The sequence below is a fragment of the Apodemus sylvaticus genome, chromosome 11 (assembly GCF_947179515.1).
Source record: "Apodemus sylvaticus chromosome 11, mApoSyl1.1, whole genome shotgun sequence".
In the NCBI taxonomy this organism is placed as follows: domain Eukaryota; kingdom Metazoa; phylum Chordata; class Mammalia; order Rodentia; family Muridae; genus Apodemus; species Apodemus sylvaticus.
Genome location: NC_067482.1, coordinates 11,657,688 through 11,679,927, shown reverse-complemented (window position 1 = coordinate 11,679,927; position 22,240 = coordinate 11,657,688). Strand labels below are relative to the sequence as shown.

The 22,240-nt window shown below is 41.5% G+C and overlaps 1 protein-coding gene across 2 annotated transcripts in view; it reads left to right on the top strand.

Annotated features, from left to right (window-relative positions):
- The first annotated feature begins 393 nt into the window (after positions 1-393).
- Cfap299 (cilia and flagella associated protein 299) overlaps positions 394-22,240 on the top strand; it is a 531,465-nt gene continuing 509,618 nt past the window's right edge. For both annotated transcript variants that reach the window (XM_052198692.1, XM_052198691.1), the window contains exons 1-2: positions 394-504; positions 9,057-9,187. In XM_052198692.1, coding sequence (XP_052054652.1) covers positions 394-504; positions 9,057-9,187 — 242 coding nt within the window. The remainder of the gene's footprint in view (positions 505-9,056; positions 9,188-22,240) is intronic.

The window sequence follows — 22,240 nt, the reverse complement described above, 5'->3', positions numbered from 1 at the left end:
TCATTAAGGTGGCTTCGTTTGGGAAGTTTATACATTGCTGCTGACACTCAAACGTAACCATAACTTGGCCTTTAAGTTGTAATTTATACAATTGACCCAAATCACCAGTTATTTTGAAGTACCCAGCAAAACCATTTCCCCTAGATTTCTGAGATATTCTTCTTTTGGGATTCCAATTGCAAACGCTGAGAAGGAACATTCGGACTGTGTTAAGACTTTTACCCAAAAAACTTTGGATTTGCACTTCAAGGCTTAAGGCTCTCAGGGGTTAGAAGTCACCCAGGGAAACGACTGGGGCGGGGCCAGCGCAGCGCCCTCTGCTCCGCCCCCCGCAACAGGCGCGCGTCCAGCCCCGCCCACACCGGTTACTAGGGACGCGTTGGTGTAGCCGCGATGGATCAGGACGAGGGCCTGACGGCCGTGGACAACATTGTCACACAGTTCAACACCTATGAAGACTTCCTGGACTCGCAGATCACCACGGTTGACCTGTACTACTTGGAGGTAAGCGCGGGTCCGCCTTGCTGGCCGCGGCGGGGCTTGGTCGCCCCCTGGTGGTGAGGGCGCACACCGCATGCCTCTGGCTTCCAGAAGCTTCCTCCGCAGGTGCAGGAGTCCCTAGTCCTCTGAGCGCTGGTGTGCAGCACACAGGGGACTGTCGACTTGGTCTGTAAAATGGTAATAACGTGGAAGGCGTGGAACCTGAGGGCAAGGCAGCGGAACGAGCCGGATGCTCGGGAGAACGCAGTGGGAAGGGTCTGCAAGCCCCGAGCCCCAAACTCCTAACTGCAAATCCCACAGTCTGGGCCCAGGCTTTCCCAGGAGGGCAAGAGGCCATCTCCCTATGGAGGGCAAACAGAGCGAGCACCATTCTGGGGTAATTGACCGTAGAGGAGTCTGGGAAAGGTTTGAATCCGACCAACTCTGGTCATTTCTCCTGTGCACTTGGCAGTTTAGCATATAGATACCCCTCCTTTTTACATTTATTAGATGGGTAACTTCAAGTTCCATTTGTATATACACACATGCATAAAGTCGGGGTGGGGGGAGACTTGGAATCAGTTCTGACCTTGTATTTTGTGGGTTTGGCAACAGGCGCCTTTCCCATTAAAGTCATCTCTCCAGCTGTAGTTTAAACCCACAGAAGTGACTTTAAAGCGTTGTATCTGAAACAAAGCCACTGAAATGAAGGGAAAAAAATAATGCTGCTTGTCCGTGTTTACATACAAGCCTTTGAACATTAAAAAAGAATCCCACGAAAGAGGAAATGTGGGTAATGAATCTCAAAATAGGAAAAGTCATCTTTGTAGCCCAGGTGGGACATTGCTAAATTTAAGGTTAATAGTATTAGGACAGATTGTAATAGTTTTTTAAAGACAGATTTTTTTTTTCAGGTAAGAAACTAAGCATGTTAATGTACACCAGAGGTGAGAAATTGTTATGTTATTACTAGATTAAATTAGAGGCGAATGTTCCATCAGTCAGAACAGAGAATGGTGAGCCACCATGTGGTTGCTGGGAATTGAACTCAGGACCTCTGGAAGAGCAGCCAGTGCTCTTCACCACTGAGCCATCTCTCCAGCCCCGGAACAGAGAATGGCAGCACTGGTGAGGGAATACTTTGTGCTCCTGTATTTGGAATTTAGATTTCTTTAATTTCCATAAAAAAATAAGATGAGGTTGAATAATGATACTAAAGCAAATATGTATGTTTATGTGTGTTTGTGTGCTTAAAGAGTTGTTAATCTTGTTGATTTTCTTCATTTCATTTCATTCTTTGTAACTTTTGTTGTTGTTTCTATTTCATTGATTTCATCCTTAAGTCTTATTATGTCTTCCTGTCTAATCTTTCTTTGGATAACATTTCCTGTTTTTCTAGTGCAGTGGTTCTCAACCTTCCCAATGATGTGAGTCTTTAACACAGTTCCTCATGGTGTGCTGTCCCCCAACCATAGAATTATATTCAATGTTACTTCATAACTTTCATTTTGCTACTGTTATGAATCTTGATGTAAATATTTCTAATGTAATGTCTGTGTTTTCTGATGGTCTTCACAGGCGAACCCTGTGAAGAGCTCTTTGGCCCTCAAGGAGGTTGTGATTCACAGACTGAGAACTGCAGATCTAGAGCTTTCAAGTGTGTTGATATCAACATGGTTTTCTCCAGTGTTTTTGTGAAGGCCTCCTAGAATTGTCTTCATTGTATCCCATAGATTTAGATCTGTTGCGTTTTCATTTTCATCAAACTCTAAAAAGTTTTAAATTTCCTTCTTGTTTTCTGCGTTGGCCCAGTTTTCATTCAATAGTGAGTTGCTTAGTTTCCACAACATTGTAATTTTCCTGTTGTTTCTGTTGTTGCTGATGTCCAGATTTAATCTGTGGTGACCGCGTAGGATGTAAGGGGACACTTTAGCTTTTAAAATCTCTTTTGAGTCTTTCTTTGTGTCCCAATCTGTGGTGAATTTGGGGCACAGTTCCATGGGCTTCTGGGAAGACAGTGTATTCTTTAGTGTTTGGGTGGGATGCTCTGTAGATGTCTGCTAGACCATTTGACTCCTGTAGCTCCAGCATGCCTCTGTTTAGATTTTGTCTTGATGACCTGTACACTGGTGAGAGCAGGGTACTTAAGCCACCCACTATGCCTGTGTGAGGCTCAGGATGTAATTTTTGTCTATAGAACTGTTTCTTTTATGAACTTTGGTGCCCATGTCTTTAGTGCATAGAATTACAACATCCTTTTCGACTTTCCTTTAATGCATGTATTGTATCCCTCCTCTATCTCTTCTGATTAGTTTTGAGTTGAAGTCTGTTTCTCCAGATGTTTAAATCACTACACCTGCCTCTTGGTTCTATTTCCTCGTAATTTTTTTTAAATCCCCTTTATCTCAAGATGATATCTGTCCTTGATGGTGAGATGTTTCTTGGGTGTAACAGAAGATGAATCCTGTTTTTTTTTTCTTCTATGGAGTGCCTTATGAAGAGCTGGTTGGTGCAAATTGCTTAGGATAATCTTTATATTGAATTGGTTTTCTTTCTCCATTGATTGCTACTGTTAGTTTGCTGGATATAATAGTCTGTGGTCTCTTTGAGATTGAGGTCTCTGAGAACATTCGTTCAGCCCTTTATGTCTTTCAGAGTCTCCACTTGAAAAGTTAGCTGCTAAAGGACACATCAATAGATGTGTTTCTAATGGCACATTACTATACCAGTAGATCAGAGCATCAGTCATCACCAGAGAGGCGTCTTCATGCAGTTGATAGTTATTAACATGGAGACACACAACTGGACAGTGTGCACACAGTGAAAGACTTTGGAGCTCTCAGCCCTAGATGGGATGGCTTAATCAGGCTCCTCTCAAGGCCTAAGGGTCTATGTGGAGGAGCAGGAAAGATTCCAAGAGCCAGAGATGGTGGTTGATTCCAAGGCAACAGCATCTTCCAGATTCAATGAACGAATACATGTGTGAACTCACATAGACTGTGACAGCATGCATAAGACCTGAACAGGTTCGAACCAGGCAAAATCCCAGCACTCGAAAAGGGGCAGCAGTCACAAAGTTCCAATTCTACTCAAGAGATTATTTGCAGTTGATACCTGCTAGAAAAGGGAAGAACAGTTCTCTCTGATGAAGTACCATTAGGTACTTTATATAAACCACATTCCAAGGCAGGTATTTAGCCAACCCAAAATGAACTCCATGTTTGTTTTGTTTTTCGTTTTTTTTGTGTTATTTTGTCAGGAGCATTTGGTGCTTCTCTGAAGCAGTGGGAGTTGGTGGGGGGGGGGAGGGAAGGGGGAGTCTGCAAGCTAGGTAGATCTCCTGGAACAATAAGAAGAGGTTCACTTGCAGTGAGAGCAAGAGAGGCGAGAGGCGAGAGGCTTTTGGATGGAAACCGATGTCTTGTGTATATCTCAACAAATTGTTTCTGTTAGCTTGTGGCTTTGCTTACCACAGTACTGTAGTATAAAAAGGCTATGAGAAGTACACTCGGCGCTGGGGTGCTATTGACCTGCATTCCTCCCACATCTGTCTCTTGCGTCTTGTTTCTATTTTTCCTATAATCATTCTCACTACCTCTCAGAGAACTGTTCAATCTCCAACTGGCTGACCCTGGTATATTATTTTTATCTTATTCATTTTTTTCTTAGTTTGTCTGTTTTTATTTCTCTCTTTGTTGAGAGAGAGAGAGAGAGAGAGAGAGAGACAGAGAGAGAGAGAGAGAGGATGCCAGAGCAAGCATGACATTGAAGGAATGGAGATGGGGAGGGCCTGAGAGGAATGTGAGGCAAAGAATATAATCAAAATAATAAAAGCATTCTATTAACATACTGTTTGTATTGGGAGGGGACAACAAGGACAGAATGAAAAGCTGGTTCCCTCACAATAGGGAAACCATCAAATAAACTTGGTTGTATGCAGGTTAAAAAACATAGTGCATGAAAAATCCTAAATGAAATTATATACAAGATAAGTTGCTGTCCTAATGGGCCTGCCTTTATGTGTGACTTGGTTTATTACTCCTGAAGCTTTTGATAATCTTTGTTTTGTACATTCAGTCTTTTGATTATTATGTGTTATGACGAGTGTCTTTTCTGGTCCCGACCATGTTTCGTGTTCTGTATGCTTTTTACCTTGATAGGTGTCTCTTTGTTTACATTGGGGAATATTTTTTTTTATGATTAAGTTTAAATTTTTGTAGCACTGATTTTTTCCTTATACCTATCATTTGTAGGTTTAATATTTCCATAGTGTCACAGATATCCTGGATGTTTTGTGCTGGGAAATTTGAGGTTCAACATTTTCTTTCTCTGAGATACCCGTTTCTTCTAGACCATGTGATCTCGACTTGGAATTCTTTCTTCCATGACTTGTCTTCGGTTAGTGAGACTACTGCTGAGCTTTCGTTTGATATCCTGCGTTCATTTCCAGTTTTTTTTCTTTCAGTTTGAGTTTCCTTTTTAGTGATTCTAGTTCTCTGCTAAATTCTACTATAATTTCTTGAATTGTTTCTATTAATTCATTTATCTGGGTTTTCCTAGTCTTCATTAAGGCCATTCACTCATATTCTTCTTAAGAACACGCTCATAATTATTGTTTTGAAGTGTTTGGTTTGTGCTTCAGCTAAATTGCTTTTCTCAGGGCCTATCACATAGGGTTCTGACTTCTGGAGAACCAGAAGTTTGGTTGTTTGGTTGTTCATGTTTATGATTTTGCTCTGGGACTTGCTCATCCGTAGTTGTGGAGTTTGAAGTATTTCTTGGTGTAGACAGATACTTCCTGTGGTCATCGCAGGGTGGGGTGTCGTCTGGTCTTCGGTTGCTGATGTCCACTCGGTGTGCCAGTCAAGGGCAGCAGCTGGGGGGGGGTGCGGTTCTGAGTCTCAGGCAAGGGCAGCGATTGCAATACTCTTTAAAAGTCACTGATCAGAAAAGCGGTGCTCCCTCAACAGCAGGTATACCTAGATGGCTAGATTCTGTTCTTCCTAAAGGCACTACCTACCTACAATTGCAGAAGGTAAAGAAATGCAGGCTGAATCTTACCTGAAAACTTCTTTCCTGTTGGCTACCTTTGGTAGTTCTAGAAGGTACTGTTTAGGGAATGGGGGCATGGGGGAGTCATCAGTGGTATTTCCTGCAGTGAAACCCCAATGCTGCAATACTGATTTGGCAGAAGAGGGTATGTAGGTAGGAGGGGGATTTATTGTGGGGTGTCCAGGAGAAGGAAGAGGGGTATGAAAGATGGTTATGACCAACATATACAAGATACGAAACTGAAGAATTAAGGACTAAATTAACCAAATGAAAGCATTGACATGCTAAAAGTAAAACAAAAAAACAAAATTATGATTCCTGTAGCTACAGAAAAAGCACTGAAGAAATTCTAAACCCACCTTAATAATTTGATAGACTATTTTAAACACATATAGAATATTTAATTCTCAGAGTTTAATTAACATTCAAGTTAGACACCCAATGACTGTAGCTGCTATTGGTAGTCTAGCCAATACAATGCAAGGCTTCAATGTAAAGAAACTGCCCTAAATATTGAGAAGGAGGCAGAATAGGATTATGGTTAAAATGTGATAAAATTGGCTGAAATTTTATTAGAACAAAAACGAGTTTAACAAGCAAATAAAGGTTGAGCTAAAAATAATTCATTCACTAGCAATAAATAGTGCGATCTCAACAGAAGACATTATAAACAGAAATGATAGTCCAGAACTCCTGGACTAAGCATTGTCAAACATCCTCATTTGTGTGACAGCAGAGTTAACAAGAGCTGAAGGGGAAATATTTGAAAAGATAATAGTTTTTTTTTAAGATTTATTTATTTTTGTATATGAGTAATTTATTTGCATGTACATCTGCATGTCAGAAGAGAGGGCATTAGATCCCATTGTAGGTGGTTGTGAGCTACCATGTGGTTGTTGGGAATTGAACTCAGGACCTCAGAAAGAGGTCCCATGCTCTTAGCTGCTGATCCATCTCTCTAGCCCAAGATAATCATTTAATGAAAATTATTAATGTTCTTAAACATATGAAGTTCTTATACATCAAGAACTTCAACAAACTCCAAGCTTAATAAACACAAAAGAAACCCACAGCAAGGAATAGCTTCATAAAATCACTAGCAAGTAATGAAGCCAAGTCTCAAGTGCAGCCAAGATGACATGATAGAGCACAGAGTCAAACAAAGACAAAAGCAGAGCATTTCAGAGCAGAGCACACAAGCAAGTAATAGAACTGTGTTTTTAAAGTGCTGAGCAGTAAAGAAGCAAAGGGAACCCACACCATGGCCATTGGTACCCTTCATGGATGGCAGCAAACTGAAGACAGTGAGCTATGTATAGTACCTGCACTCACAGAGTTATGCAATGTATGCAATTGCTAATTTTTACTGTGTATCTCATGGAAAGGCATCCAAGATATGGTATTAAATTTAAAGAACTGGGCATGAGAAGCTTCGCTCAACATGATTCTAATTTTGTTCATGGAAACCTAGGATGGTCATATACATGGAAACCAAGAACAGCGATTGGAAGTCCATGCTCCCGCGAGTCAGTGATCATCTCTGGGTGGCAAGGTCATCTGGGATTTACCACTTGGGAGACGTGTTAGTTCAATGTCTTGAAGTTTTCTTCAGCAACCATTTTACATTTGTAAGGAAGAAAGCCATAAAGAATCTAGAAGCAGCTGTTACATTGTGAGGTTTGTAGCGACATCACTTACCTCATGATCTAGATAGCACATTTCGGAATCCTGAGCCAGAGAAAAGAGAAATGATATATAATTTAAAATTACATTTGAATTGTCATTCTGATTTTTTTGGTCTTTTAAAAATTTTTTTGTATATTCATTTTATTGTTGGATGATATTCTTTTATATAGTGATAACAGGAAAACTGTTAAGTCTTAACCTTAGTCATTAATGAAATTGGAGGGTAGGGAAAAGCCATGCCACAATTTTATAGCTAAGACTCCATTTTATCACCCTCCCCCCGTCCCCCAGTTACGGATCTCTGGAATATCTTGGACCTGTGCTTCATTTGGTTGAATAGATCTGCCTTTTAGTGGCATGTTCAGAGATCCTAGAATCATGAGGCAACTATTGTAATATATATGTGTGTATCACCAATTTCAGAACTAACCAAATGGATTTATGTGACCAGGTTAAAACACAAAGTCATGAAAAATTTAGAGAGAAAAGTAAATACAAAAAAAAAAAAAAACCCATCAAAGGTCCTCAGCATGTAATTTATCATAAGAGCCCAAGAAATTTATGATGTCTTGGAGGAGTCTTCCTGTCTTGATGAATAGATTCCTATCTACAAACTCATTTTAGAAGAATACTTAAGGTGATTTATACTCAAATTAGTTTTGAAAGCAAACCTTAAATTCTGCATTGCTCTTTCTATTAAACATTAATTCCACTAGGGGGAGGCATTTGCTCAGTTTTGTGGTTCCCATAAACTAGACATAGCAACAGGGAAATCTGTTAAGTAGAACATATGAAGCAAGCCTGAAGCTTCTATGCCTGGAGCTTTGCACGGTCATGGCCTGCTGAGCCCATGCACATCTTCCTGTGGAGTTTGGAGTTTTAACAGGGCTAATGTGAAAGTTATTTGGTGGGCAGAACAGATTAGTAATCTAGCATTTTTCATATATTTATTTAATCATTAGTCCTCTATTCATTACTGTTCAAAATATAACATGCTGTTTTCATTCTATTTTAAATGTTTTCCATGTCATTAAGGTGATTATTGTTGATAAATAAATATTTCATTTAATAGTTTTGTATTAGTAACATCATGTTAAACAATACCTTTTTAAGCCATGGGAAAATAAACATATATATATAATATATTATATATATTATATATATATTTGAGTATGCTGTACACAAACATTGTATGCATAACAATGTTTATGATATCTCTCCAGCCCCTGATACAATTCTTAAAGTAACTGAAATATGGCAGCCCTAAAATCCTGTGGGGGAATCTGCCTCTGTCAACTTCGGTCACCTTGTGGCTCTCTCCTCGGGCGTCTCCTTCTCTGTTTTTATTGGTGTCGCCATCATTCAGGACCCGTATCTTTCAGTTAAGTAGGACACTCATCTGCTCCGCTTTAGTTGCATTTGAAGTTGTACTGCTCTGGGTCGTACTGCTAATTGACTTAAGTCAGTCTGAAGCACTGGGCAGTCTGAATGCAACCCTTCCCTTTGTGTGCGGTTGATTCTCTTTCTTGTATGCACACTGGTGTCTCTAATTATCTTGCTTTAAAGATACACTGTTAATTGTCTACTGCTGTTTGCATAAATTGTTTAAAAAACAACAGATTGCTGCTCTCTGATCCCTTTCGAGAAAATTTGGTGGCTGGTGTAGTTTCTCTCATCTTATATCTGTGGTTAACAACGGACCAAATGTATCTAATGGTACTGTGAGGAGGCAGCCGTGCATGGTCTTCTTTCAAAGAAGGACGCTTAGTCTAAACAATTGTTTTTGTATTCATTGAAAACAATTCACCCACACATCTGCTGGTTGGTTTCTCCCTCAGGATGAAAGCCTGGCTCGCCAGCTGGTGGAGCTAGGCTACCGAGGAACAGGAGAAATCGTGAAAAGGGAAGACTTCGAAGCAAGGAAGGCAGCTATCGATATTGCGAGACAGGCTGAAAGAACACAGAAAAAGTAAGTGTCCGTGTTCCACATCCAGATGTTATATTCTAGGTGTCTGTGAAAGTCCAGCCTTCCTTGACTAAGACAGCCCGGACGTCCCGCCTGGAGCCATAGGGCTCCACAGGCTCTAACCTTGAACCGTCGTCGGTCAAGAAGCAAAGGCACTGTTGTGTGCTTGCAGTAATGGTATGTGGGAGGAGTTGGACTACTGAGTTAAGAAATGCAAATTCCAAAATATGGTCGTCATGTCAATAAGGCACGTTATAAAGTAACTCACTAGTACCAGTTTTATGCATTTACACGCGAAAAGTATGTGACATTTGCCTTACAACTCTTTGCCCTTTTAAGGCATATAAACCTTAGCATTACTTGTATTCCTGACCTTTCCAAATGCTGATTTATGTCGAGACAAGAACTGTCACTGGCTTTCGTTAACGTGACTACTGGAAGGCAATATAAAGTTCACATTGAATAAAATGTATTAAGATGGGTGATTGGGAGCCAGGGAGATGCTCATTTGGTCAAGTGCTTGCTGTAAAAGTGTGAAGACTTGGGTTAGATCCTCAGAACCCATGCGAGCAACTTGCCCTGTGCTGTGAGCTTGCAAGTACTAGTGTTGGAGACAGGCCCGACCCCGAGACTCACTGGATAGTCAACTTATCCTAATCCTTGAGGTCTAGACCCATGGAGACCCAGTCTCACAGAACTAGGTGTAAGCAACTGAGGAACAACACGTGAGTTTGTCCTCTGGCACCCACATGCATATGTGCCTATGCACATGTGCACCTGTACACATACGAACACACACTTCTACAGGTACACATGTGTATATACACGAAGATAAGTAATGGCAAGACATTCTCCTAGGCTGAACTGCATCAAACTGCCAAGACTGTTTAAAGGGATTGATAAAACAACTGTCTATTTAATTTTTAAAACGTCCTTAAATTTTAAGTGTTGGAGATGGTAACTACTTAGAAAACACTGACTTATTCTTAGATAAAATCTTTAAAAAAAATACCTACTCATTATCATTAGAGACTTCCCAAATGCCTCTAAATAATTGGTTGGACCAAGAAGTGAGTGGGTTCTGGAAAAGTATAGTTTTAGATGACCATTCTAGTGTTTCCGAACCACCTAATACTCTATTCTAACACGTGGGTTTTCAGCAGTGTCACAGGACAGTCTGCTGTGGCTTAGGCGGAAGGCTTGTCTGAGCCAGGGGCAAAGGCTGAAGCCCTGTCAGTCAGCTGTAGCTTGGGATTGTCTGGATTGTGGTCCTCATTTCATTGTCATTTGTCATTTGTCATCAGGAATGGGTTTTTGCTGCAAGAGGTACTCCATATTCGTTTTCTTTTGTTCTCTTCCTCTAGCAATAGGCTCGCCCTATAAGTCTTCCCACTCTCTCCCATGAGGTCTTCTCTGATCTGCCAGGGAAAGTTCTCTCCTTTAGTGACTCCAGTGATGACCGTAGGCCTAGCTAGATGACCTAGGCTTGTCCATAGTAGGCCTGGCTAGGTGATGGAGGATTATCTCAGGTTTCAGAGTCCAACCCGCACCACATATGTAAGGTCCACTTTGGTCTGTGAGGTAACAAAGTCTTAGCAATCGGGAATGGTCATCCTTGAAGGAAACTTCTACCTATTACAGGACATCCATACAACCTTCAGTAACTTACACACAGCTGGCCACGTCAGCTTCTAGTCTTATAATTTGTAACTATGCAAGTTTTATACTTAGGGTTGTGTATGTCTTATAGAAGACTTTGGAGAGACAGAGAATTTATTCACGTTTATATACTGTTTTATAAAATATATAAAGCATTTCATATTAAGAAGTGTTGGTCATGTTTAGAGTTTAAATTCTGTCCATGTTATGTGTCCATTTTGTGTTTGACCATCAAAGTGGATTTTTTTTTTTTTTTTATGTGACGGTCTCTTTAACTGTCCAGAGCTGGAAATGATCAGGGTGCTCACGTGCTAGTCTGGGAAGGGGAAGGCCAGTCCCCACCCAGAGCTTCTAGGAAAGGAAGGTCCTTTCATCTGGGATCTCTTCTGGTTGTCTTTGGTATGGATGTGTACCATATGTTGCCTTCTGTCTCACGTGTTGCTTTTCCCTTGCAAAATCTACTTTACGGTTGTTGACATCATGGCCAGCAGAGGGCGCCCAAGAGCCAAGACTATTTCTTTTTTTTTTTTTTTTTTTTTTTTTTTTTTTTTTTTTTTTTTTTTCTTTTTTTTTTTTTTTTTTTTTTTATTTGATATAATTTATTTACATTTCAAATGATTTCCCCTTTTCTAGCCCCCCCCCACTCCCCGAAAGTCCCGTAAGCCCCCTTCTCTTCCCCTGTCCTCCCTCCCACCCCTTCCCAGTTCCCCGTTCTGGTTTTGCCAAATACTGTTTCACTGAGTCTTTCCAGAACCAGGGACCACTCCTGCTTTCTTCTTGTATCTCATTTGATGTGTGGATTATGTTTTGGGTATTCCAGTTTTCTAGGTTAATAACCACTTATTAGTGAGTGCATACCATGATTCACCTTTTGAGTCTGGGTTACCTCACTTAGTATGATGTTCTCTAGCTCCATCCATTTGCCTAAGAATTTCATGAATTCATTGTTTCTAATGGCTGAATAGTACTCCATTGTGTAGATATACCACATTTTTTGTATCCACTCTTCTGTTGAGGGATACCTGGGTTCTTTCCAGCATCTGGCAATTATAAATAGGGCTGCTATGAACATAGTAGAGCATGTATCCTTATTACATGGTGGGGAATCCTCTGGGTATATGCCCAGGAGTGGTATAGCAGGATCTTCTGGAAGTGAGGTGCCCAGTTTTCGGAGGAACCGCCAGACTGCTTTCCAGAGTGGTTGTACCAATTTGCAACCCCACCAGCAGTGGAGGAGTGTTCCTCTTTCTCCGCACCCTCTCCAACACCTGCTGTCTCCTGAATTTTTAATCTTAGCCATTCTGACTGGTGTAAGATGAAATCTTAGGGTTGTTTTGATTTGCATTTCCCTAATGACTAATGAAGTGGAGCATTTTTTAAGATGCTTCTCCGCCATCCGAAGTTCTTCAGGTGAGAATTCTTTGTTTAACTCTGTACCCCATTTTTTAATAGGGTTGTTCGGTTTTCTGGAGTCTAACTTCTTGAGTTCTTTATATATATTGGATATTAGCCCTCTATCTGATGAAGGATTGGTGAAGATCTTTTCCCAATTTGTTGGTTGCCGATCTGTCCTCTTGATGGTGTCCTTTGCCTTACAGAAACTCTGTAACCTTATGAGGTCCCATTTGTCAATTCTTGCTCTTAGAGCATACGCTATTGGTGTTCTGTTCAGAAACTTTCTCCCTGTACCGATGTCCTCAAGGGTCTTCCCCAGTTTCTTTTCTATTAGCTTCAGAGTGTCTGGCTTTATGTGGAGGTCCTTGATCCATTTGGATTTGAGCTTAGTACAAGGAGACAAGGATGGATCAATTCGCATTCTTCTGCATGCTGACCTCCAGTTGAACCAGCACCATTTGTTGAAAAGGCTATCTTTTTTCCATTGGATGTTTTCAGCCTCTTTGTCGAGGATCAAGTGGCCATAGGTGTGTGGGTTCATTTCTGGATCTTCAATCCTGTTCCATTGATCCTCCTGCCTGTCACTGTACCAATACCATGCAGTTTTTAACACTATTGCTCTGTAGTATTGCTTGAGGTCAGGGATACTGATTCCCCCAGATTTTCTTTTGTTGCTGAGAATAGTTTTAGCTATCCTGGGTTTTTTGTTGTTCCAGATGAATTTGATAATTGCTCTTTCTAACTCTGTGAAGAATTGAGTTGGGATTTTGATGGGTATTGCATTGAATCTGTATAGTGCTTTAGGCAAAATGGCCATTTTAACTATATTGATTCTACCGATCCATGAGCATGGGAGGTTTTCCCATTTTTTGAGGTCTTCTTCCATTTCCTTCTTCAGAGTCTTGAAGTTCTTGCCATACAGATCTTTCGCATGTTTGGTAAGAGTCACCCCAAGATACTTTATACTGTTTGTGGCTATTGTGAAGGGGGTCATTTCCCTAATTTCTTTCTCAGCCTGTTTATCCTTTGAGTATAGGAAGGCCACTGATTTGCTTGAGTTGATTTTGTAACCTGCCACTTTGCTGAAGTTGTTTATCAGCTGTAGGAGCTCTCTAGTGGAGTTCTTTGGGTCACTTAGGTAGACGATCATGTCATCTGCAAATAATGATAGTTTGACTTCCTCCTTTCCAATTTGTATCCCTTTGACCTCCTTATGTTGTCGAATTGCCCGAGCTAGTACCTCAAGTACAATATTGAAAAGATAAGGAGAAAGGGGGCAGCCTTGTCTGGTCCCTGATTTCAGTGGGATTGCTTCAAGTTTCTCTCCGTTTAGTTTGATGCTGGCTACCGGTTTGCTGTATATTGCTTTTACTATGTTTAGGTATGGGCCTTGAATTCCTGTTCTCTCCAAGACTTTAAGCATGAAAGGATGCTGAATTTTGTCAAATGCTTTTTCAGCATCCAATGAAATGACCATGTGGTTTTGTTCTTTGAGTTTGTTTATGTAGTGGATTGTATTGATGGATTTCCGTATATTGAACCAACCCTGCATTCCCGGGATAAAGCCTACTTGATCATGGTGGATGATCGTTTTGATGTGTTCTTGGATTCGGTTGGCAAGAATTTTGTTGAGTATTTTTGCATCGATGTTCATAAGGGAAATTGGTCTGAAGTTCTCTTTCTTTGTTGGATCTTTGTGTGGCTTTGGTATCAGCGTAATTGTGGCTTCGTAGAAGGAATTGGGTAGTGTTCCTTCTGTTTCTATTTTGTGGAATAGTTTGAAGAGTATTGGTGTTAACTCTTCTTTGAAGGTCTGGTAGAATTCTGCACTGAAACCATCTGGTCCTGTGCTTTTTTTGGTTGGAAGACTTTCTATGACTCCTTCTATTTCTTTAGGCTTTATGGGACTGTTTAGATGGTCTAGTTGGTCCTGATTTAATTTTGGTATTTGGTATCTGTCAAGGAAATTGTCCATTTCCTCCAGATTCTCCAGTTGTGTTGAGTACAGGCTCTTGTAGTAGGATCTGATGATTTTTTGGATTTCCTCAGTTTCCGTTGTTATGTCTCCCTTTTCATTTCTAAGTTTGTTAATTTGGATACTTTCTCTGTGCCCTTTGGTCAGTCTGGCTAAGGGTTTATCTATCTTGTTGATTTTCTCAAAGAACCAGCTTCTAGTTTTGTTGATTTTTTGTATGGTTCTCTTTGTTTCTACTTGATTGATTTCGGCCCTGAGTTTGATGATTTCCTGCCTTCTACTCCTCCTGGGTGAAATAGCTTCTTTTTGTTCTAGGGCTTTCAGGTGTGTCATTAAGTTGGTAATGTATGCTCTCTCCATTTTCTTTTTGGAGGCACTCAGGGCTATGAGTTTTCCTCTTAGCACTGCTTTCATTGTGTCCCATAGATTTGGGTATGTTGTGTTTTCATTTTCATTGTGTTCTAAAAAGTCTTTAATTTCTTTCTTTATTTCTTCCTTGACCAAGGTGTCATTGAGTAGAATATTGTTCAATTTCCACGTGTATGTGGGTTTTCTGTTGTTTCTGTTGCTATTGAAGACCACTTTTATTCCATAGTGATCAGATAGGAGGCATGGGATTAGTTCTATCTTTTTATATTTGTTGAGGTCTGTCTTGTGACCAATTATATGGTCGATTTTGGAGAAGGTACCATGAGGTGCTGAAAAAAAGGTATATTCTTTTGTTTTAGGATAGAATGTTCTATATATATCAGTTAAGTCTAATTGGTCCAAAGCTTCAATTAGTTTCATTGTGTCCTTGTTTAGTTTCTGTTTTCCTGATCGGTCCATTGAGGAAAGTGCAGTGTTGAAGTCACCCACAATTATTGTGTTAGGTGTAATGTGTGCTTTGAGTTTTAATAGAGTTTCTTTTATGAAAGAGGGTGCCCTTGCATTTGGAGCATAGATGTTCAGGATTGAGAGTTCTTCTTGTTGTATTTTTCCTTTGACCAGCAAGAAGTGTCCCTCAGAGTCTCTTTTGATGACTTTGGGTTGAAAGTCAATTTTATCTGATATTAAAATGGCTACTCCAGCTTGTTTCCTGAGACCATTTGCTTGTAAAATTGTCTTCCAGCCTTTTACTCTAAGGTAGTGTTTGTCTTTGACCCTGAGGTGTGTTTCCTGTAAGCAGCAAAATGTAGGGTCCTGTTTACGTATCCAGTCAGTTAGTCTGTGTCTTTTTATTGGGGCATTGAGTCCATTGATGTTAAGAGATATTAAGGAATAGTGATTGTTACTTCCTATCATTTTTGACGTTATTTTTTAAATTTGATTGCTTAACTTCTTTTGGGTTTGATGAAAGGTTACTATCTTGCTTTTTTCAGGGTGGAGTTTCCCTCCTTGTATTGGTGTTGTCCTCCTATTATCCTTTTTAGGGCTGGGTTTGTGGATAGATATTGGGTGAACTTGGTTTTGTCGTGAAATATCTTAGTTTCTCCATCTATGGTGATTGAGAGTTTTGCTGGATATAGTAGTTTTGGTTGGCATTTGTGTTCTCTTAGAGTCTGCATGAGATCTGCCCAGGACCTTCTAGCCTTCATAGTCTCAGGTGAAAAGTCTGCTGTGATTCTGATAGGTCTTCCTTTATATGTTACTTGGCCTTTTTCTCTTACTGCCTTTAGTATTCTTTCTTTGTTTAGAACATTTGGTGTTTTGATTATTATGTGACGGGAAGTATTTCTGTTCTGGTCCAGTCTGTTTGGAGTTCTGTAGGCTTCTTGTATATTCATGGGCATCTCTCTCTTTAGGTTAGGGAAGTTTTCTTCCATAATTTTATTGAAGATATTTGCTGGCCCTTTAAGTTGTAAATCTTCACTCTCATCTATGCCTATAATCCTTAGGTTTGGTCTTCTCATTGTGTCCTGGATTTCCTGGATATTTTGGGTTACAAGCTTTTTGCACTTTGCATTTTCTTTAACTGTTGAGTCCATGGTTTCTATGGAATCTTCAGCATCTGAGATTCTTTCTTCTATCTCTTGTATTCTGTTGTTGATATTTGCATCTCTGTCCCCTGATTTCTTCCCAAGGCTTTCTATCTCCAAAGTTGTCTCCCTTTGAGTTTTCTTAGTTGTTTCTACTTCTGATTTTAGATCCTGGATGGTTTTGCTTAGCTCCTTCCCTTGCATGTTTGTGTTTTCCTGTAATTCTTTAAGAGATTTTTGTGTTTCCTCTTTCATGAGCTCAGCCTGTTGACCAAAGTTCTCCTGTATTTCTTTAAGAGATTTTTGTGTTTCGTCTTTCATGACCTCAGCCTGTTGAGCAAAGTTCTCCTGTATTTCTTTAAGTGTTTTTTGCATTTCCTCCTTGTTGGCTTTTGTATTCTCCTGGATTTCTTTCAATGATTTTTGTGTTTCCCTTGCAAGGGCTTCTAACTTTTGATCCATTTTCTCCTCAATGGCCTTCATGTGTTCCTGTACCAGCATCATGACCAGTGATTTTAAATCCAAATCTTGTTTTACTGGTGTGATGGGGTATCCAGGACTTGCTGGTAGAGGAGAATTTGGTTCAGATGTTGCCATATTGCCTTGATTTCTGTTAGTGACGTTTCTGCGTTTGCCTTTTGCCATCTAGCTCTCACTGGTGTTACTTGGTCTTGTCAGTGCTGGACTCACCAGTGCAAGCTGCCCCTTCCCCGTTGGCCTCTGGTGCACAGCTTACACTCTGCACTGCCTATAGACAGGGTGCTGTTGTCCAGGCTGTTCAGATCCCGAAGCAGGCACCTGAAGGCTCCCGCTGGGGCCCGCAGGATTTATTGGAGCCCACCGACTTCTCCCAGCTGGCCGCCCGGAAGCCCCCACTAGCCTCTTGAGGGACCTGGAGATGTGGCGGCCACCCAGGCTGATCTGAAGCGGAGAGAGTTGGGCTGGGGGCTTCTGCCTGAGGCCTTGCCCCAGATTGTGTCTGTGGACCAGGTGGAACCTGTGTGCACCCCCAGGGAGCTCCGAAGGTGAATGTTGCTGTGACCTCCCCTGTGCTCCGCTCACTCCGCTGGGCAGCCGATTTCCCCAACCGGGCTGGCGCACACTAGGTTAGCCTTGTCGCCTGGGCCCTGAGTCCAGGCAAACGCCTGGGAGGCCAAGGTCCGAGCAGAGTTCCCCTAGGGCTATGTCTGTTATTTGGGTCCGCCAGGTGACCCGGATGGCGGGCGTGCACGTCCGCGCTCCGCGAAAGCACCGGGAGAGTCTGTTGTGCTAATAACCTCCTGGGCTGGTTGACACACAGATGGCCCACCAAGCCGCCCAGTTCGCCAAGACTATTTCTTAAGATGCCTTGGCCATACACTCGAGGCTCTGGCCGGTTGTGAACTGTACCAAGTTAGAAACCAAATACAGTGTGCTTATATCTCTACCCTGAGGATGAGACGCTCCAACGCGTCACAGTGCTCCTGGTTTAGCAATTGTGATATGGCCATTTATAGATGTACTGGAGTGTTTCATTTGTAATAATTCTTCATAGGAGTAACGAAGCTGGAGAGATAGAAGTTAAATAAAACGGGAAGGGATATTTTTATAAGAGGAGTCAGAGAAGAAGGAAAAATTTGAAAAAGAATTTTGAGTGCTTAATCATCTGCAAATATTCATAGATAGCCATGTGCATTGGGCACCGCGCCAGGTTCTGGGATGACAGTGGAGTCCAAGACCTGCTTACTGCTCTCAAGGAGTTTGAAGCTAGGTGAATAAAATTAAATCATTGGTTGGAATGGAAAATGGAAAACAGCTTGGCAATTTTTCAGAAAAAATTAAACAGATTCTTACCATATGGCCCAGCCATTTACTCCTAAGATTGTCCCCACGGGATCTGAGAACACAGGCAGGTAAGCACTCACACAGGAATGCTGAGCGCCGCCTTATTTGTGGTCGCTTCAAAGGGGGACGAGCCAGATGCCTACTAACTGATACATGGCTGAAGATGGGGCCGACGAGTACAGTTGGGCATTGCTCGGTTATAAGAATACGAAGTGCTTGTCTGTGCCCCAGCACGGATAAACCATGACATCAAAAGGGCAACGAAAGGAGACGCACACAGCGACGCGGCTGCGCTCTGAGCGACGCGGCCTCGCAGGCTCAGCGTTGGGATGTTGGCTTCCAGGTGGGGGCGCTCCATGTGGAGGTTTAGGGAGTGCGGCCTTGTGGAGGAAATATGGCGCTGGCACTGGGTTCCAACACTGTCATCAAAGCTATAAACATGCCCATAGCCTCTCATAGCTATTATTATTGTTGTTGTTGTTTTTATTGTTGTCATTATTTCTCATGTCTACCCTCGAATACTGTTTCTGTCTTAATACGCACTGAAAAAGTCTAGGTGTGGAGGCATATACTTGTATTCTTGTAGTCCTAGCTGTGCAGAGGCAGAGGCAGAAGGGTATATATCTTGAGCCCACAAACTTGAGGCCAACCTGGGCAGTATAATGTGACCCAGTCTCAAAACCAAAGTACTAGAGCCAGGGACCTAGCTCAGCAAGCAAGGGCACTTTCCACTACATTGTAAATACATGAACTATAATAAGAATTAGCCCCCCCCTCCCCCGGAGCTGGAGAGGCTATCCTCCTGTGACAGACAGAAATAATGGCTACTTTTTCTCTTAGCTTCTGGTTGTTTATAAACTGCAGTGTTTTACAATGTTTTTCAGAACTGAAAATTTGTAACTATTAAATGTTGCTGGGTGTGCTGTACACAACGTTAATTCAGACCTTTGGGAAGTAAGACTTCCACCATTTCTAGTTCACTTTCTGTGTCATGATTGCTGTTCAAAATGTGAGCCCTGAGCTCACAGCTCCTGCCTGTAGACCTTCAGGTCTGCCATCACGGACTCTAACCGTCCGGAAATGTAAGGCCAATTAATCCCTTTCCTAGGCCAGAGTGTTTTATCACAGCAAAAGAAAAGCAACAAGTACAACTAGAAATTGTATAATTTAACTTACAGAAGGTGCCCAGAATAGGTGAATCCAGGAGACAAGGAGATTTTAATAGTCGTCAGAGGACTGTAGGAAGGATTGCAGATGGCTGCTAATGTAGTGAGGTACCATTTGTGGGGGATAAAACATGCAGATGGGAACTACAATGCTTGCATTATTTTGAAATACATTCAAAGCTACTGAGTCCTGTGCCTACAAACCGAACACCTATATAGTATTATTTAATTTTAATTTTAGGCATGGTTTTGTCTACAGGTATATCTGTATACTATGTGCATGCCTGGTCCTCAGGCCAGAAGAAGGTGTTAGGTCCCCTGTAACTGAAGTTACAGATTGTTATCAGCCTTCCTGTGGGTGCTGAGAAGACACCCAGTGCTTTTAACAATCCAATTTATCTCTCTAGGCCATTTATAGTACATATTTATACCAATAAAAAGATAATTATGAAACTACCATAGGACCCAGCTCTATCACTTCTGGGTCCATAACCAAAGACTTTATTATGCCCCAGAGGCACCTGCATATCCATATCACTGTAGGTAAGGCATGGAATCAGCTTGGTTGTCCATGAAATGCAGAATGGGAGATAAAAGTGCAAACATATGTACAATGGCATTCTGTCCATGTGTAAGGAAAAATGAAACTGAAAATTTCGGATGAATGGATGTGACTGGGAACATAATTATACAGAGTGAGGCACCAGGTCCAGAAGGGATCCTAGTTCACGCTTCAGTTCTCCTTTCTCAACTCCAGGGTATTCCTGGAAGCCACACCCCTTGGAGGCAGGGAGCACTGTCTTCAAGAGGGGCAGACAGTGGAGCATAGGTGAAAGAAATGCTGAGAAGGAAGTGTTGTGGTTGAAAGCTTTGAGCAGAGAAGGCATGAGAGGTCGGGGGAGGAGGGGTGAGGGTACTGGGGAGGAGTCACGGACACCAAGAAGGAATGGAACTCTCATATTCCCTACACTGCTCCTCCACGACACATGAGAAAGGCGGTACTGAGTTACCTACATGGCCAGAGAACGCTGATCCTAGAAGCAATGGATTCCTAGCCAACCCTCTGTCCCAGGTGTGAGCTACTTCCACAGGAGTTGGTCAGGAATCCAAAGGTCCCCAAATAAACTCTCATGCCATTGAGACAAAGCCTTACAGCATTGCCCAGACTGATCTCTTGTGTAGTAGAAATTATTTAATCCCAACCTGGGGTTTCTACCCCACCTTTACTTATTCTTAGATTCCAGATTAAACACCAGAGTCAACCTTTGTATTTACAGTAAGACTTGATCAGCACCAGAGCTGGCTGGGTACTACTTTCTATGTCACTGAGATCTGCTTCCTATCGATAACCCTGAGTTTTTGCTTACTATGTTTCATGTGGGCTGCTCTTAACTCCAATTGACCATCCCACAGGGACACCTCTCCACTCCTAACCCATGGTGGCTTCTCCTTCCTCCTCTTGTCTTCCTCTCCCCCCCTTGTGGTTCCTCTTTGACCCCAAGCCCTCGAAACCTAAACCCCACCTATGTCTCTTCTGCCCAGCTATTGGCTGTCAGCACAATTATCTACCAACTAGAAATAACTTGGGGGCAGTGTCACAGGAGCTCTGTGCAGATCCCAGGTCTTGGAGTCCTGTACTTCACATTACAGTAGATAGTAAGGAACAAAGCCTCAGCACACGTGTGTGGTGGAGTAGTAATGGAGACACACCACCATGCCTGCCTGGACTTGCAGGTTTTGTGACATTTATTTATTTATTTATTTATGTGTGTGTGTGTGCATGCACGTGTGCGTGTGCATGTTTATAACCACTGTGCACAAGTGCCATTACACATGTGTGGAGATCAGAGGACCACTTGTAGAAGTTGGTTCTCTTCTTCTACCAGGTGGCCACAGGGATTGAACTCAGATTTCCTGTCTTGCAATAATCATGTGTGTTACAGACTGAGCTGTCTTGCTACTCCTCAAGTAGACTTGTAATTAAATTTGAATCCCTATATTTAGATTAATTTTTCCAAACTTACACTCTAATGGCTTTTTTTCAACTATTTATTTATTGTCTTTTCTTTTACCTGTGAATGCTGAGATCTGCAATGTGCAGACAGATGGTGAATATAGCTGTGATAGTCTTCATTTGTGATAAATGAGACAGTAGACCACTGTGAGTGTATTTTGTGTGATGTAATGTCGAGTACTGGTCATATTATAGATGGGGTTTGCTGATGTGCCAAACTGGAGGATTCTGGACATGTTTTAATTTGTTTTCTGCTCATAGCCATGCTGGTGGTTGAAATACTGTTTTTTCTGTTTTAGAGATGGTAACCTAAACACATGGGGTTTGTGGAGTTTATGGTAAGAGAGGTCAGAAGCAGGACGACAGCTCATGGCAGCTGGCGACAGAGCCTGGATTCTTAACAACTCCACTCTTTTGCTTTGAATGCTAAAATACAATGTTAAATGCTACAGTTTCAGAATGTGGGCCCCTCCCTAGACGTTATTCCTCTAGTCAAAGTTTTAAAGTCACAGGACCAAACCAAAGGTTGTGGGAGTTGTAGGCACTGAGTCCCTCCTGATGACAGTGCCCTTGGAGAGGATGGGATGAGATGCAAGTTTATCTCTGAGAATCTCAGTAATCGGATAATTCCCTCTCCCCAGCAGATGGGACAATGGGGTTTTGATGAATAAGCATCCATGACCTTAGCGTGTTTACCTTCACACAGTTCAGACCAGTTTTGAAAAGGTGCAGGTGTGTTTTGGTAGCTTTCTCTCTAAGTAGTGAATTTGTAACATTAGCAAAACTGTTTTTGCACCTGGAATTGGACAGTGATAACAAACTTTCTCAAGCTAAGAATAAATTAAGACTAACATTTAGTTTTTTTTCCCCTGTAATTTAAAAATATTTGAATTATAAATAGTTTTGGAAAAACCCACAGCAATAAATAAATAACATTTGTTTACATAGGTGCTGTAAAAACCATTTCCCTTAATGGAGATTGCCTCTTGTGAGTTAATAATCTTCCAAAAAAAAAAAAGGCTAGAATATAGGAAATTACTTTTTCATAGATTCCAAGGGTTTAAA